Source organism: Sturnira hondurensis, unplaced genomic scaffold (genome assembly GCF_014824575.4).
Source record: "Sturnira hondurensis isolate 20B ecotype Veracruz unplaced genomic scaffold, ASM1482457v3 Scaffold0022566, whole genome shotgun sequence".
Classification (NCBI taxonomy): domain Eukaryota; kingdom Metazoa; phylum Chordata; class Mammalia; order Chiroptera; family Phyllostomidae; genus Sturnira; species Sturnira hondurensis.
In genome coordinates this window covers 12,232,266-12,248,947 of record NW_028095197.1, presented here as the reverse complement: position 1 = coordinate 12,248,947, position 16,682 = coordinate 12,232,266, and the positions used below count along the sequence as shown (strand labels likewise).

Sequence of the window (16,682 nt, the reverse complement as noted above, 5' to 3'; positions counted from 1 at the left end):
TCAAAATTCTATTCTATTTTTCATCTTAAAGTAAGCAAAAAAACTTGCACAGAAAATAATGCTTGAGCTGAATGTCTGAGCAATCAGTATAATCCTCAGCATGCCAGTAGTACTTTTATTACTGCCCCCAAAAGGAGGGAGGGGGGCAGGTGGGGGGGGAGAGGGAGAGCTGGGGAGGCATCTACTAGCAGAGAAGAGGGGAAGTGATCACTGAGATTACATCCCAGACAGTCTGACTTTGCAGCTCGTTTAGACACAGAAATGTATATTTCAAAGCCCTCACAAAGTCATTTTAAAAAATTAAAATGTCTCAGTGTTGAATCACTTTACCAGCTAATCCAGATATGGGAGATTTATGCTTTGAAACAGTCTCCCTAAAGGATTGTCTGGCCTTTTTGTTTTGTGCCCTCGTGAGAGAAAAAAAATGAAATAAACGAAGGTAAAGTTACAACTTAATTGAATGTGATGTAATGTGAACAGAGTCAGAGCCGTCAAGAATGAATTATAGGGAACTTCAGGTCAAGCGATTTCTCTCATCTCTGGCCTCTCTGGAAGCGCAATCAAAACAGCAGGAGATACAGGCCCGGGGGGAGTCTCCTCCACTCTGATCTGAGGCGTTATATCAACACTGGTACCCACATTCCAGACCTCTTCTTAATACACATGACCCACTGTATATTTTTCCAGAGCACAGTAGCTCTTCTTAACACACTAGCCAGGATTTATGGCATTCACACAGGCTTTAAATTTAAATATATATGCGTGTATATATTTTAATCCAGATACCAAAAAGCAAGTCCCTGATAAAAGACAAGACCCACTTTAATGAGCTTTTATTCAGAGCCCCAGTCACTCTGTTTTGGCTGAAACAGGACACCCCTGATAAGGCTGATGCTGAACACCCAGAAAAAGAGGCAAGGGCAGCAAAGGCAGAATGCTGTTTAGTATCTGACCAGAAAGAAGGAAGTCTATTTCTGTACTTACAATAGCAGTTGGGGTGGCAGCCAGCACACAGTAGAGCACCAGAGGGGTGATGAAGCTTTCTTCCTCTGTCCCCGGGTAAGGCTTCATCAAGTCTCCGTCCTGACAGAAGAATCCTTGGATATGCACCTGAAAAGTGTCAGTGCATTCGAAGTAGTAGGCAAGCAGCACTGTCCCAGCCATGATGACAAGCTGAAAATACAGCATGGCCACACAGAGACATTAGCAGGGCTTCGCCCCTCAGAGCACAGTCCCTCCATCACCCCGGGGCGGCGGCTCGGCTCTCCTGGTATTGGTGTTGGCGAGTGTGTGCGTGCCTGGCTCAGCATGCTCTGGGCTCGGGGAGGGAGTGCTTGCTTGTCTGCCTTGTCACATCTGTTATCTAAACCTTCCAGCAACTAGTGCATAGCTCCCCGCTGAGAGGCACATCACAGCAGGGCTTGCAGAGAGTCCCAGCCTGTGCTGCCACCCTCTCGGGCGATGCGTGGGAAGCAAAACAGCATTTCCATCCGGGCCAGAGGTGAAAAGTCAAAGATCAGTGGCATCAGAACCGGCAAGAGGTATATGTGAGAGCTGTGCATGAGAAATTTCATAAACTATGCGAGATAGACTTACCTTATCATCAATATAAAATATTAGAGGCAGGGAGATAACGAATGAATGAACAAGTAAACAAATAAATGAATGAATGAAAAGGAAAGCTAAAACCTGGTGTTTAGCTTTATGTCAAAGGAAATTTTCAGAACACACCCTAAATTACTGGCAGGAACGAAAACAATACAGGTATCCCATATCACTTTTACTATTTATCCTTTTCCAAAAGCTTTTGCCTTTATTCTAAAATGCTTTCCGCCAGTAAATCAAAGACTCTGCTGATGATCACATCTAACTATAAGGTTAGACATAGAAAGGGACTCAATTACCCTTTAGTTTTGACTCAGACACATCCTAGATATTCACCAAGGTTTAGATGTTGCCTGTAATAGGTAGGAGTTGAGGGTATATGGAAATACCAGCATTATTTTTCTCATTGGTATTCGGAAGAAACCAAAAGGCCAAGATAAGACGATGATAAAGGTAGATAGGTCTGTGAGGTTATGAAATTACAGAAAATTAGGCTGGAAGAGCTCTCGGAGATCTTCCAGTCTAACAGCCTGGTTTCACAGATGAGAAAACCGAGGCCAGGAGCGCAGCTGACCACTGACCGATCATCAGCACTGGAGCTGAACATGTGCTTAGGCCGAGCATCAGCGAAGCAGGGACACTCACCTGGAGACAGAATATGTTTAAGTGTTGATTTGCTTTAAAGTTTCACTTTCATCATTATGGGAAAAAAGTCAGAACTTGGGGAGATGTCTTGGTACATCATTTATGGCGTAAAATTGTTTTTACAAGGGGGAACCCCCAAAACAAGGATTCTCTTCTGGAGGGTGGGCCCCAGTATTACTGGCTTCCCCTGCTTGGTGAGTGTTCTAGGAACCCATCTGTATCAGCGTATCGGCTGGTGGTGTTGTCAGAAGCTACATTCGGTTCAGAGAATTTTTTTGAAGCCACTTTCAACACATGTACCCATTTCATGAAAGGTAATTTATAAGCACACCTGCCCACACTGCACTGAGTGTCCAGCAGTTTTTGACCCAAACCAGCATGCCCCTGCCTCACCTTCCCTATTCACACAATCTCTTGCCTGAACAACTTTTTTTCTGTTTCCCTGGAAGAAAAAAAATCCTCAGAGGGAAAGGTTCTGCTGATGTGGAAGAGGTGAAACAAAAAATGGCAGACACACTAAAAGGCATCAAAATCAACGAGTTCAAAAACTATTTTGAGTAGTGGAAAAACGTCCCGATAAGTGTATTGCATCAATGGAGGATGACTCAAGTTTAAACATGCAAGGATAAACACACGATGTTTTATAAATAAATTCCATTTATGGAGGGTCCTCCCTCGTATTTGGAAGTACTTAAGGGGCAGTAGGGGAAAATCACAATCTTTTCAGTGTTTAGAAAGTCTACAGTTCTTATTCTAGCCCTGGAATGACTACCCCGAGGTCATAACTAGCTAGTGTTATAGGCAGACTAGAAACACACATTTTCTGATCCCCAGAGGAAAAACGCCTACCTCCTGGCATTAGAACTGCACCCCGCTCCAAAGGGTGGAGAGTTGCGGGGAGGCAAAGCAGGCGAACCCTAAGGCAGGGAGGTGCCCGCCGGCATTTTCATCCATTTTCCTTTTCGCTTATTTAGCCACGATATTGAAGCAGAGACTTAAACGCTGCCCTCCTCTACCCCACTCTCTGGAACCAGGCACAGCCTCTATTTTTGATATTATCTCTGCAATTCTTTGTCACCATAGGTGAAAGCATCATTTTCTTTAAGGGTCATTTGGATTAAGAATCCTCCTCCCCGATTCATCCACTGTCCCTATTTCACTGCCTTCCCTGCCTGGCTCGGAAGGCTTGGGCATCTGCCGTTACAGTGTATCTCAAGTACCAACTCCTGGCCACCCTGCTGTAAAGGTCTTCTGGCCACTTTTACCACCAGCTTTCCTTGTCCCCCAGTGGTAGCACACAAACCATTCTTTTCTCCCACTACCCCTCATACACAACTTGTTTCTGGCTCTACAAGGATCATATTTTTTCTATTATCTGGCATGCTCTCCCTCCCAAGTGACCTGCTGTCACATTCGTAACCATCCTGTCATGTCTGGCTGTTCCCATGTGTATCTCTGTGCCTGAGGTTTCCTGGCACCATGTGTACATCACCAAGGCTCAGCCATCCCTGCTGTTTTAAGCATTTGGTTTACTGCTTTCCTTTTCAGTAGCAGAGACTTGGATAAACATGCTTCCAACAAGAATGAGAGACAGTTGCTCCAAAGCTGCCCCTGCTAATGGGTACCCTTGCCAGACACTAGTTTGTAAAGTCAAGGGCATGAAGTTTCTACTTCTTTTGTGCTTGACTGGTCAACTGAGTTGACCTGATGGGAAGAAATCTTGCCAGCTGACCTGAATGTTTTAGAGCCGAGATAACACTAGGATTCCAAGAGTTTTGGGGGCTCTGCCTCTGGGGCTGTCTCCTGCACAGGGCTGATCTAGAATTTCTGTGTCTCTCATCCATGTAGCTGGAAGCACCTTTGTCATTCCCTTGGCATCATCAGCCCTCGGGAGATATATGCTTAGAGAAAAGCAGAATCTATGAGGGCTTTATGGAAAAAACAAAAATAGCATCTAGCTTCCTCTATTGAGGAAGAGTTATTACTGTATATTCCTGTGCCTCTGTGTTACCATTTTTATTTAAAAGGGAAGGCAAAAATGAAGTAAATAAAAGCAAAAACATACATATGCACGCACATATATGTATACAAGTTCTGTCCAGGAAAAGCCCAGCCGTTGTTAATAAAACGAGGACAGTTTGCATGACATCAGTGTAACCTGACAGCCAAGGAGAGTGGACTGGAATCCACATGTGTAAACAGTGATGACTTTATTGTACTAGTCAGTGGGGGCAGTAGACTCTGTTAAGTGAGCATGTGTACTGTGTGGCCATTGCATTCAAAATGATTGAACAAGTCCAGCAATTAATCTGCACCACGTTTTGCAGATTAGGCTTGAACATTCCTCAGCAGAAACTACCCAGATGATTCAGAAGGCCGGAGCTATGGCCAGCTGGTGATTGGCGGCTTCATTACAACCATGCACTCAATCATGCACCACGTCTCATCCAGGGTTTTCTGGTGAAACATCATATTACCCAGGTGCCTCAGCCCTGCTATAGCCCATATTTGGTACCCTGTGACTTTTGGCTGTCCCCAAAACTAAAATCACCTTCAAAAGAGAAGAGATTTCAGACCATTGATGAAATTCAGGAAAGTACAATAGTGCAGCTGATGGCGACTGGGAGAACTGTGTGAGGTCCCAAAGTACCTACTTTGAAGCAAACTGAGATGTCATTGTCCTATGTACAGGGTTTCTTGTATCTCCTCTAATAAATGTCTGTATTTTTCATATTACATGGCTGGATACTTTCTGGACACACCTCATCTATAAGGTGTATATATATATATATATATGTGTGTGTGTGTGTGTGTGTATGTATGTATGTGTATATATATATATAAAAGGACTTAATAGAAAAGAGAATAGAAACTTTTAGAACATAGAACTATCTCAAAACATCAAACACATGAAAACCACCCTGGCTGGTGTAGCTAAGTGGATTGAGTACTGGACTACGAAGCAAAGGGTCGCTGGTTTGATTCCCATTCAGGGCACATGCCTGGGTTGTGGGCCAGGTCCCCAGTAGCAGGTGCACAAGAAGCAACCACACATTTGATGTTTCTCTCCCTCTCTTTCTCCCTCCCTTCCCCCCTCTCACTAAAAATCAATCAATAAAATATTTTTTAAAAATCAAATATACAGAAATCAACAACGAGGACAACAGAGGAGCTAAAGCCATATCCCTAAATTTGAAACTTCGAATAGCTGCTTGACCAATTTAATCCTGAAAGCCGCATCCAGAGAGAACTGCATGAATGAGTGAATGAATCCATCAATTGCAGGGCACGAAGTAAAGAACAAGGAAGCTCGGAGACTCAAGGCGATAGAGGTAGGTGGGAACTCGGGCAGCCTATGGGACAGATGACCTGTTGGCATGAGGCACTCTGCCTTTGCTCCTCATGAGCAGCCAGAAACCCTACCCTGTCATTTCCAAGCACTCCTCAAACTCCCTGAAGAGTCCCCAGTGACTTCAGAGATTCAGAGATGCAAAAACAAAACAGCTCAGATCTCGATTTCTTCTCTGTGGAACACTCTCATGAATACATATTAAGAAGAAGCTTATGGACCTAGATTATTATGCTAAGTGAATAAGCCAGTGAGAGAAAGATAAAATACCATACGATCTCACTTATATGTAGAATCTAATGAACAAAATAAACTGACGAACAAAACAGAACCAGAGGCCTGGATGCATGGAACAGACGGACAGCTGTCAGAGGGATGTTGGAGGGACTGGATAAAAGAAGGTGAAGGGATTAGCCAAAAACATATATGTGTACCTCACAGGCAACATGGCCTGAGGGAAGGTGGTGTGGGGACTGGGTGGAGTGGGCAAAGGGGGAGAAAATGAGGACAACGGTGATAGTGTCAATGGCAATATAAAAAATAAAAGTCATGTATTTACTGCAGGAAGAGAAACACGTGGATGCAGCTTCAGGAGCAGAGATGTCGGCCCCTGGGCCTTGAGGCCGTCAGACTGTTAGCTGTCAGCATCTTCCTTCTCCCTCCCTGTTTCGGCCGTGACGCATCCCCATCAGGTTTATACCACTGGTGCCAGTTGGCACATGTGCCATCTCAGCTGCCTTCTCCGGCCCCATTTAGGGACACATGGAGGGAGGCCATCATGTTGGTGTCACAGGAGCAGATGGTGAGGCTGTGCTGGACCCAAGTGCTGGGGGAAGGGTGGAGATGTCAGAATGAAAGGCGCAGTTACCGCTGGGGTTGGGGTGGGGGGGCGGTTAATGAGGTGTGAGGAGCTAATGTACCAGGGATTTTCCCCAGCTTTCTCTTTCTAAGAATGACAATCAATATATATGAAAATGCATGAATTCCTGATCATTCTGCAAGGATTCAGAAGGCAGAAACCAGCAATATTTGAAATCTAGCTTCTCAGGGTTGAGAGCACTGTGTTTTGACTCAGATCTACCTTGTGTGGCCATCTGAACCTTGGAAAAGCTGTGACAGCCAATGGACAGAGATACAAAGAGAAAAAAAATAAAGTGGACATGCAAAGTCAAGAGACCAGAAGGCCTGGGGAGAAAAGATCATTTTGGTTCTGGTGGTTTTTCAGTTTCTCATTTTAGTTTATGCTGAGGCCAGTCCATGCTTCTTGGGTTTCACAGGATTCTCTTTTATCCTTGTTTTAAAAATTCCTTTTTGCCTTCATATAATGCAATTGATTTTCTGTTCTATGACTCTAAAGAGCCACAGCCAAAACAACCTATGCTATTCTCCAGGACATAGTCCTCTGGAGCTCTGGGACAGAAGCTCTGCCCTAAATCCACACCTACTCTTAGGTTTGACCGCCCCAGTGTCTGGCTTCTTTGTAGGAATGAACATCACTGGTCAAGCCATAAGGGTAAAAAGCAGGCTAGCTGAATGCCAGTCATTAGACACTAACACCAAAGGCATCACTTCCTTCTTGCAGAGGAAAGGGAGAAGGGTGTAGACGTGAGATCAGAGCCTTTGCATGCATCCACTCCAGTCAAATCTACTAAAGAAAATCTCAGGAAATATGACTGCCCACACATCCAGAATAGTAAGCCCTATTCAAAGAAATGAAGACTTGTGTCACTCCTGACAGGTGAGACCTACATGGTAGACTTATTAGGTGAATAGGTAGGTCTGAGGGGGTGGGAGCAGGATTAGGGGAGGAAAATCTCATTAATCTGTAAGGCTGGGGCCTTCTCAATTTTTAAAGAGCCAGTTGAAGAAACACGACACTTCTACTGTAATTTCAAAAGGAAATGCAATTTTCTTGCCATCTTTAAAATTTCCTTCATTAATAACCAAAAGAGGCTTCCAGTAAAAGAGATATGGATTTAATCAGCACACAGAGCCTCTGGGTGAGCGATCCCTGGTGTCCCAAGCAAAGGCACGAGCCTCGTGGTGGAATCATCGTTACTGCGGTCTTTGCTTTCTAACTGAGCACTGCACTGGCTTTGGGGAGTCTGGCTCCTCATTCTGCCTGCAGAATGGCTTTCTAAGTGGTCCTGACACATCAGTTGGCTCTGGTGCCTACTCTGAGGACAAAAGAGAACTTTGTTGTTACTTCCTTTGGCCTGTCCGTGTTATAACAATGTCCACTTTAAAATCCTCTATGTATGATATTGCAAGTAAAGTTACTTAAAGTTTCTTAAGAACTCCAACATTGTAAGACACACTTTCCATCCCCCAGATTTGGGAGGAATAATGGTTGTCAATGCTGCTGTTGAGTTCTGTTTACATTTATACTGGTGAACTATTATGTTATTTATGTTATTAAATATTTTACCACATTTTTTGCTTCAAAATTTTTTTCTCTATTTTCCTCCTCTAAAATCTAGGTGCATCTTATGGCCCCCAAATACGGTAATGTTGGAAAAATAGGATAGAAGAGGATGTCAGCCCAAGAAAAGCAATTTGCCTAGTCATTATGGATCCTCTAGAACCAGACTGAGTTCAGCGGAGGTCCATGGGATACCCGATCCTGTCCTTCCCTTGTTTGGGGGGTGGCATGTCATGTGGGGTACTTTGATACAGAGCACTGCTCCGGAAGTCCTCCTTGAGGAGGACCCTTTAAATTATAGAAACCGTTTGAGTAAAAAAGGCACAGTAAATGACTTGATGACTCTAAATTAGAATTAAAACATAGAACTAACACTGCGTATTCTGCATGCCATATATAACAAATGTTAAAGATTCAAATGGAAAAGGAAACTAAGGAAACAAGGTAGAGCTTCCTGTTCCCTTTAAAATAATTTGCAACATAATTACTGAAGATACAATTTTAATTTCCCTACCAGAAATGACTATGATTCTCTTTTTCTTTCAAATGCATTGCTAAGTTTCTTGGGAATTAGGCAAAGGAAAAGAAAAGCAAAAACATTCTTCCAAATCAACCAGTTTGTTCTTCTTTCTAATTAAAACAGGTAAATCTCAATGTTGCCAAAGTTTGAGATGTTCTCATTTTCCCTTTAAAATTACCAGGTAGGGATTTACCATAGTTCGCTTAAAATTACTGGGTAAGTTGCCTCTATAATAGTTCCCCTCCCAAACACATTAGAAGATGCTGCATAAATGAACACAGACCCGACCCTCACTTAGGCTCCTGGAGATCGCCAGGTCACAGGTGCTCAGGCAGGCGTCTGCTTCATTCTGGCTGCATCTAAGCAAAGCCAATTATCCCTGTGAAAGCAACTGTGTGAGGACCTCGGTTCATTTAGCTTGTCAGGTGCTTCCCTCTATGGGAGCAACATTTTGCACCAACGGAAATGTTCTACTCTACACTGTCAATATGGCAGCCACTGGCCATGGGTGGCTATCAAGCCTTTGAAATGTGTCTACTGAAACCAAAGAGTAGACTTTTAAGCCTTGTTTCATCATAATTCATTTAAATTGAAATAGCCACATGTGGCTAGTGTCTACATGGACAGCGTATGATAGCTTTGTATGAGTAGAGTTGTGCCAGGAACCAAACATAAAATTGAACCTTTTAAAAAATTATAAAACATTCACACACACGAAGGTATAAACTGAAAAACATATCACCAGAACTTAACTCACTAGAGGTTAATCATTACTAACTATAGTAATTACTTATTTTCTAGACTTTCCCCCATATAAACAATCATGAGTACATTTTAAAACACATAAAGTAGAATCACACTATACATGCTGTTCCACAGCTTGCATTTCTCAACATAGTTGGATCATCTTCCTAAGTTAGGTGAGTCAATAAATATCCCCCCCTCTTTTTTGTTTCACTAAGCCAGTCACATTTTTGTCACTTCCTGTCAGGGACTTTTGACTGACACAGATTTGTTCAGGGCCCAGCTTCACCTTTCGGGTCAGCATGCTGGGTGCACCAGGGATGCCTTCTCAGCATGAAAGATGACAAGTACGTGCAAACTCAAAAGAAGAGAGCTTTGAATTGCAGGCAGAAATTGTTAACATTATTTATACTCGGAAGGAAACCACTGATGGGTTTTGAACAGGAAAGTGACACAGCAAACCTGTCATTGAGGAGGGTGACCTTGGCAGTAATCCGTATTAAATGAGAGTAGAGACTTCCTTGCCAGAGGAATCAGAGTTGGTGCAAAGGTTTGTTAACAGGTCAGTTAGCAGGTGCTCAGGGTATCACTAATACCGCTGTGCTGTAGCATTTCCAAAGCAAGCTCACAAAATCCCATTTCATCCTCTCACACACAGCAGAGTAGCAGTAAAACATTGTGTATTGTAAGTTTAGTTTTCAACTACTATTGTGAAGATATAAAGTAACTCCTTCATTGGTAAAATACTACGTGCCACACATTAGGAAATAGCAGTGCACGCAGTGAAGTCCCTGTTCACCTGGGGGAGGCCTTCAAAGGAGTACACTTGGGGCTGGGGAAAATAAGAAGTTTAATTTTGAACATAAAAAGTTTGAGATGCCTAGTAGACATCCAAGCAAATTGTCAAAGAGGCAGTCAGATGCATGAGTTGGAGAATCAGTTTGGGAATCATCAGAGCACCTGATCACCTAGTGTGTGAGCAAACACAGAGGAGAGGAGGCCAAGAGGTAAGATGAATGAGCCACAGAGACTGCAGAAGAGACGAAGAAGGTGGTGACCAGAGCACAGTTGAAGAGAACGTAACAATGAGCCAAGAACTAGCATCTTCAAAGAATGGGAAGGACTGGTCTGAACTGTGTATACTGCACCAAGGAGGCAGAGTTAACGGTACTGACTGATGGCAGGAGTTTCCAAGCAAAGTGATTTTTAAGGTGAGTAGGACAATTGTCTAGAAGAGGTAATGAGGGGACAAGATACCTACTGTGTCTCCAAGTCCAATAGAACAAGGGTGTGGAAAATAAAACATGGCTACGTGGGAGAGCTCTAAGGAAGCAATATAATTAAGAGAGCCAAGCTCACAGTAGAAAGAGGAAGGAACTGTTTAGACAAGGTTACCAAGACAAGGGACTTGACGGATGCCAGACTTGTGAGTTTCGGAGTTCACAGGGCAGCAATTTAAGTGGTTGAGGAGGGTGGGAAATGGAATCAATTAGAGATGGTGCTGTGTGGACACAAGAGGCCACAGGGTGAGAGATTCCCTGGAGTCCTTGTTTTCTAATTGTGGTTAAAAGAGACGGAGACAGAGGGCATAACAGAATTAGCCCCAATGTTCTCTGAGGCAGATTAATGGGGCTGCTTTGAAAAGGAAGGGACAGAGAGCTCTTCTGGGTTGCATTGTGAATTAAAATAGAATAAGCCTTTGAGTGCTAATGCAGGAATGTGATCACTTACTAAATGTACTTAGTGTAAAATTCTAAGTGGTGACAGTTTAGCACTCGTCATCTCATCTCTAGGCAGCAGGGATTCCACCCTTACCACAACAAGTGTATGTTGAATGTCTACCATTGTACTAGGCATGGAAAAGGAGGAAGAGAAAGGAAGGCAGTCATCTCCAGGCAACTTGTATCCTCAAATGCAGCTGTGCCTGTTGTCTAGCAGGTGACAAGCAGAGACCTGGCCATTTCAAAACCTCTTCTTGTTCTTTGGGTTTCCAGGAGATGGGTCTCTTCCTTTGTCCCCAGAGCAGAAGAGGCCAGTTGTCCACTCCTCCAAGCACTCCTAAGCTGGACATTTGTGGCTTAGATACGCCCATACCATTTAAAACAAGCACACAGGTAGGACCAACATCTTCACTGTTCAACATGTGGAGGGCCTAAACCCATCCCCCATGGCTAACCAGGCTTCCTTTCTCCCGTGTTTTCAAAGAAATGAGAAAAAAACAGTAGTTTCAAGTCAACCGAACTAGAATGATCAAAACACGCCAAATGTGCCACGCTCCTCCATCTATTATTGTGACAGACAGTGCCGGTAATTCTTGGGACTCTTTCCTGTCAAACCCAGTTGGGTCTTCACATCTCTTTCCACACAGTACTCCAGACAGTCATTACCAATCGATTAGACCTGGGCCATCCCTGATGACCTACGGAGCACCACCTTTTCAGATATATACAGGGGGTCCTGAAACAGGATAGATTACCGAAAGGTTTTGAGTACATGCCAGAATGACTTCTGTGCTCCTTCAACATCCCCCACATTCCCGAGACAGTAAAATCAGTTCCAAAGCATCCTTTCCAGAGGAGAGGCACACAAGAGGCAATCTAGCACGGGATGTGGCCAGATGTCGGCTCATGAATGGTTGGTTTTAATTTTGGAGGAAGCCAGTAGCTTCAGTAAAGATGGCTACTTCCTGTCCCGGGGAAGGCCCCAATTCGGTCATCTGATAGTGTTGCCCTATCATGGAATTTGGCATGAAAATTAATGCAATCATGGTGATTCAGACCTTTGAATGGAGCAAAGGTTTTTTTCCCCTCTAATCTTCGGTTAAGTCGTCCTGAAGTATATGTCCTTAGGAAGATGTTATTATACCCCCTTAACGATCCTAAGACTGCCTGTCAACTAGAGTCTTCACCTGGGAGAGGCTTTCTTCACCTTGACTCTGAGAGGAATATCCAGCAATATGGTCAACCAGGTAAGTGCAAAGCTTGGAGTCATCTGAACAGTTTCATTTAGAGAGGCAGGTACTGGAAAGAAACAGCCTTTTTGTGCCCCTGTTCTCTAAATTGTACTCAAATAAGAGCTGGAATTAAGCTGCTTAGAGGAACATTGAATTAGAGGAACAATGATTCTAATACATATGATAGGGGGAAGGTTCCCAGGGCGCATAATCTTCTGTTTCTTATGAAAAAATTGTCACTCTCCGAATCTATTCTTGACTGGAGGTTCTGCAAAGTAATCTAAGCCTCTTTTTTTCTCATTTTTATACTGTTGGATTGATTTTTGTTCCTTTTGAAATGACTGTTCCATCTAAAAACCTTCTGAGCATAGCACAATGCATGATCTGTATCATTTAGCACTCTAAACCCTCTGCGGTGATACAAGGGGTCTGATGACTGAGCGTGCCTTGTCAATGGAAATTTATTCACTGACACGTGAAATTACTTTAGAAGATACATTTATAGCATTTGACCTGAGCCATGCATGTTGAGCTGAAAAAGGTTCAGGAACTTAGTTATATTCTTAGGGAGTGAATAATTGTTTATTATTGGGTACTTTTTCATTCTTCACTGCTGCCTCTGTCTTTTTACCTTTCACCTTTGGCCTTAGAGGGTAGCAATGGTCTTAGAAGGTAGAAAGTCCAGTGCATGAAAGCTCATTTTCATGGCACCTCTGATGTCAGAACGGTCATAACTAGAATGTGCAGTCAGGGTGCTGGTCTGAGCTCCACCCACTGTCACCTCCCAACCTGCAGGGTCACCCTCTTAGGCTCTCTGAGAGTAGATTCGGAGTAACTGCTAGTACTGCTGTAGGAGCTACGCCAGACTTAGCCGAACCTATTCCTAGGCAATGGCTCCTTTGTTTCCTGTGAAGGGGGATTGAAAGTGTATTCCCTGGAAGTCAGAGAAAAATTGTTTAGCTGGATGCATTTAAGAGGAGGTTATAGTCAATTAGCATGCTCAAAGATTGAGAGGTGTGGGAGATAGAATAGCAACAATCATGCACCTTTAATTCCTAAAGCTATTCAAGGAGCACCCTAAGTCTGAAAGAAACATCCTTCTACCCGGAAGCCTGTAAAAAGCCAGTGCAGACCACTGTGCCTCCAGCCTGAGTTCCCTCAAGTGCCTCGAGACAAGGAGTGCCCCCCAAATTGCCATGCAGTAAATCCAAACCCCATTAGAAACTGAAAACACTTTCTCTCCTAAGTATCTGTTTAGAGTCCCTTCCCTTCCTTATGATGGCTGGAAAAATCCCCTTCTTTGACATTACAGGTGAAGGATGGGTTGCTGGAAGCACCCAGTTGGGTCATGTAGAAGCCTGAGGCAGGATGGGTGAGAGCGAGTTGGAGTTGCTTCTGTGTTTTTCTCTGTCTGGTTGGAGAATATTCTCTGGAGGCCAGATTTCTGAATCTAACTGTATAAAGGGTTTGGCTCCAGATGATGTATCACTGGGCTCTCCCTCCCCGTAGGATCGGCTGTCTGTGGTCCGAGGAAACAGCTCTGCTGCATCTTTGGAGGGTCCTTGTTTGTCACTGCAGCAAAAGCTTCGTTGGACGTGACTCCAAATGGAGGCATAAAAAGCATCCGTGTGTTCCCGCTTGCTCCGGCACCTCTGCCTTCCTCAGGAGAATGTGCCTGGGCTAGCCTGCTGCGGGGAGCCACAAGATACACGGAGGACAGTCAAGCCACCCCAGTGACAGGCAATTAACCCACAGAGATGTGTGACCCCCCCCCCCAAGACAATAGCTGGCCAGCTCTCACTTAGGCTCATGAGTGAGCCCAGCCAAACCCAGAAAACCTGCCCGGTAAGGTCTAAACAGCCAACTACAGACTCATAAGCTAAAGAAATGATCACTCTTGCACACCATTGAGTTTTGGAGTGCTTTGTTGTGCATCATTGTTGTGGCCAAGGACAGCGGACCCAGCCACTGTGTTTTCCTGTTAAGGGATAGTATAGCTTAGGGATTAAGGCACTGACCCTAGAAGCCCTGAGCTTGGTTTCAAAACCTGCCTGTGTCACTCATNTGTTCCCGCTTGCTCCGGCACCTCTGCCTTCCTCAGGAGAATGTGCTTGGGCTAGCCTGCTGCGGGGAGCCACAAGATACACGGAGGACAATCAAGCCACCCCAGTGACAGGCAATTAACCCACAGAGATGTGTGACCCCCCCCAAGACAATAGCTGGCCAGCTCTCACTTAGGCTCATGAGTGAGCCCGGCCAAACTCAGGAAACCTGCCTGGTAAGGTCTAAACAGCCACCTACAGACTCATAAGCTAAAGAAATGATCACTTTTGCACACCATTGAGTTTTGGAGTGCTTTGTTGTGCATCATTGTTGTGGCCAAGGACAGCGGACCCAGCCACTGTGTTTTCCTGTTAAGGGATAGTATAGCTTAGGGATTAAGGCACTGACCCTAGAAGCCCTGAGCTTGGTTTCAAAACCTGCCTGTGTCACTCATTGACCTGGGGAGAGTCACTTAAACTCTCCATATTTTGGTTTCTTCATCTGGAGAAAATACTATCTACCAACGAATGGCTGATGTGGTGATTAATCAAACTAATTACATATGAACAACATAGTCTCTGGCATACAATAAGCACTATACACGTGCTTGTACCACTCACTGTGCTAATGACTTGCACTAGTGGAAAAAGCTGAGTGGTTTAATCCTGCACGGGCCACAGCCTGCTTCGTCCTAATTAGGGATGCTAGGGTTGGCGTTTTTTTGTTTGTTTTTTAATTACATGCAATGCTGCTGCTTTTTCTTGGTGGGCAAGAGGTTTTACTAAATTGGGCTCCATTTCTTCTCTTCACTTTGGAGTTAATCTCTACCACATCTGTGGATATTTACTGAAATTTCTGTCATTTGATAAATGTCACTTGCCACCTAGCCTTCAGTACTTAGGCATTTTTCCTTTTTTATACACTGTTTTTAAAATTTTAAAAGGACATGACAAGGGCAAACAGAGGCTCGTGGTCAAGTAGGTATTTGACCCAGAGTTAAGACAGTATAGTTTTAAATAACCTAATACAACCTGGCTTTTTAGTCTTCCTTATTTGAAATTTCCATTTGTTTAGAAAAACATGGCAGATTGATATTCTTTGCCCCTTTCCTTATATTTTGAGTCTATATCAACAAGTATCATTTGAAAGCTACTAGGAAAGTTCCTTGGTTTACATACTCTAGTGTTTCTCTGGACCACGTGATCATAGACTATTGGAATGGGAAGGCACTTCAAAGTCTGTCCAGTCTCTCTTTTTACAGATGAGGAAAACAAAGCTCAGATAAGCTAAGTAACTTGTTTGAAGTTTCAGAACAATTTAGCAGAAGACCCTGGTTAAGAATACAGTGCTCTAAAAAAAAAATACCATGCTTTTACATATCCAAGGGCCAGCAGGCCCTTATATTTTTATTCAATATTTTATTTTAAAATATATAGAGTGCATGTGTAAGTTAAACACATAGTAATAAAAGAACTATCCAAGCAAATCACCCAATTTTACTTCATTTTATTTAAAGATTTTATTTATTTATTTTTAGGCGAAGGTGAAGGGAAGGAGAATGAGAGGGAGAGAAACACCAGTGTGTGGTTAGCTCTCACAAGACCCCTCCTGGGGGGCTGGGCTGCAACCCAGGCATGTGCCCTGACTAGAAATTGAACCAGTGACCCTTCGGTTCACAGGCCATTGCTTGATCCACTGAGCCACAGCAGTCGGGGCAAATCACCCAGTTTTAGAAGACATCATCAATGCCATAGAGGCTTCCTATCTATGTATCTTTAATCTCAAACATCTGTATTCTGTTACAACTCTAGCCTACTGCATTCCCCAAAGAGGTCACTACTTTCCTGAATTTTATATTTTTTTCGTTTTCTAGAACATTTGTATGTTTCCCTAAAAAATATACATACTTAATAAAAACGTCATCATACCATTCCGAAGCCATTTTTTTACTTAACATTAAGTTCTAATATCTATCCACATTTTTTGCATATATCTGAGGTTCATTCATTTTCACTGTTCAAATTGGTTGTTGTTGGGGATTTATTGTGCTATTAGGGGATTGTTTGAAGCAATCTCGATCAAGTCTATGGGGACGTGTGTAAGGCCATACAAGATTCCTTTGGAGTATGAGCTTAGGAGTAGAGTTTCTGGATCACAGGATGATATATATGTTCAACTTTGTAAGATAATCCCATATTGTTTTTCAAAGTGCTTTTTCACTTTCCATGTTCATCAGCATGTCTGAAAGTTCTCACTCTTCACAAGGTCTGCAACCCTTGGTGTAGTGAGCCTTTCAGTAAATACACTATGAGCACGTAGATATACTGTAGGCTTAACTTGCACTTTTCTAAGTAATAAGATTAAACACCTTTTCACATTTATTTTTGTTTCCTTTTCCATA

General features: G+C 43.4%; 1 protein-coding gene across 1 annotated transcript in view; it reads right to left on the bottom strand.

The window, feature by feature from the left end:
* Nucleotides 1–16,682, bottom strand: part of PLPPR1 (phospholipid phosphatase related 1) — a 227,014-nt gene that overhangs the window by 42,506 nt on the left and 167,826 nt on the right. Inside the window, exon 3 of the mRNA XM_037035905.1 lies at nucleotides 985–1,173. Coding sequence (XP_036891800.1) covers nucleotides 985–1,173 — 189 coding nt within the window. The remainder of the gene's footprint in view (nucleotides 1–984; nucleotides 1,174–16,682) is intronic.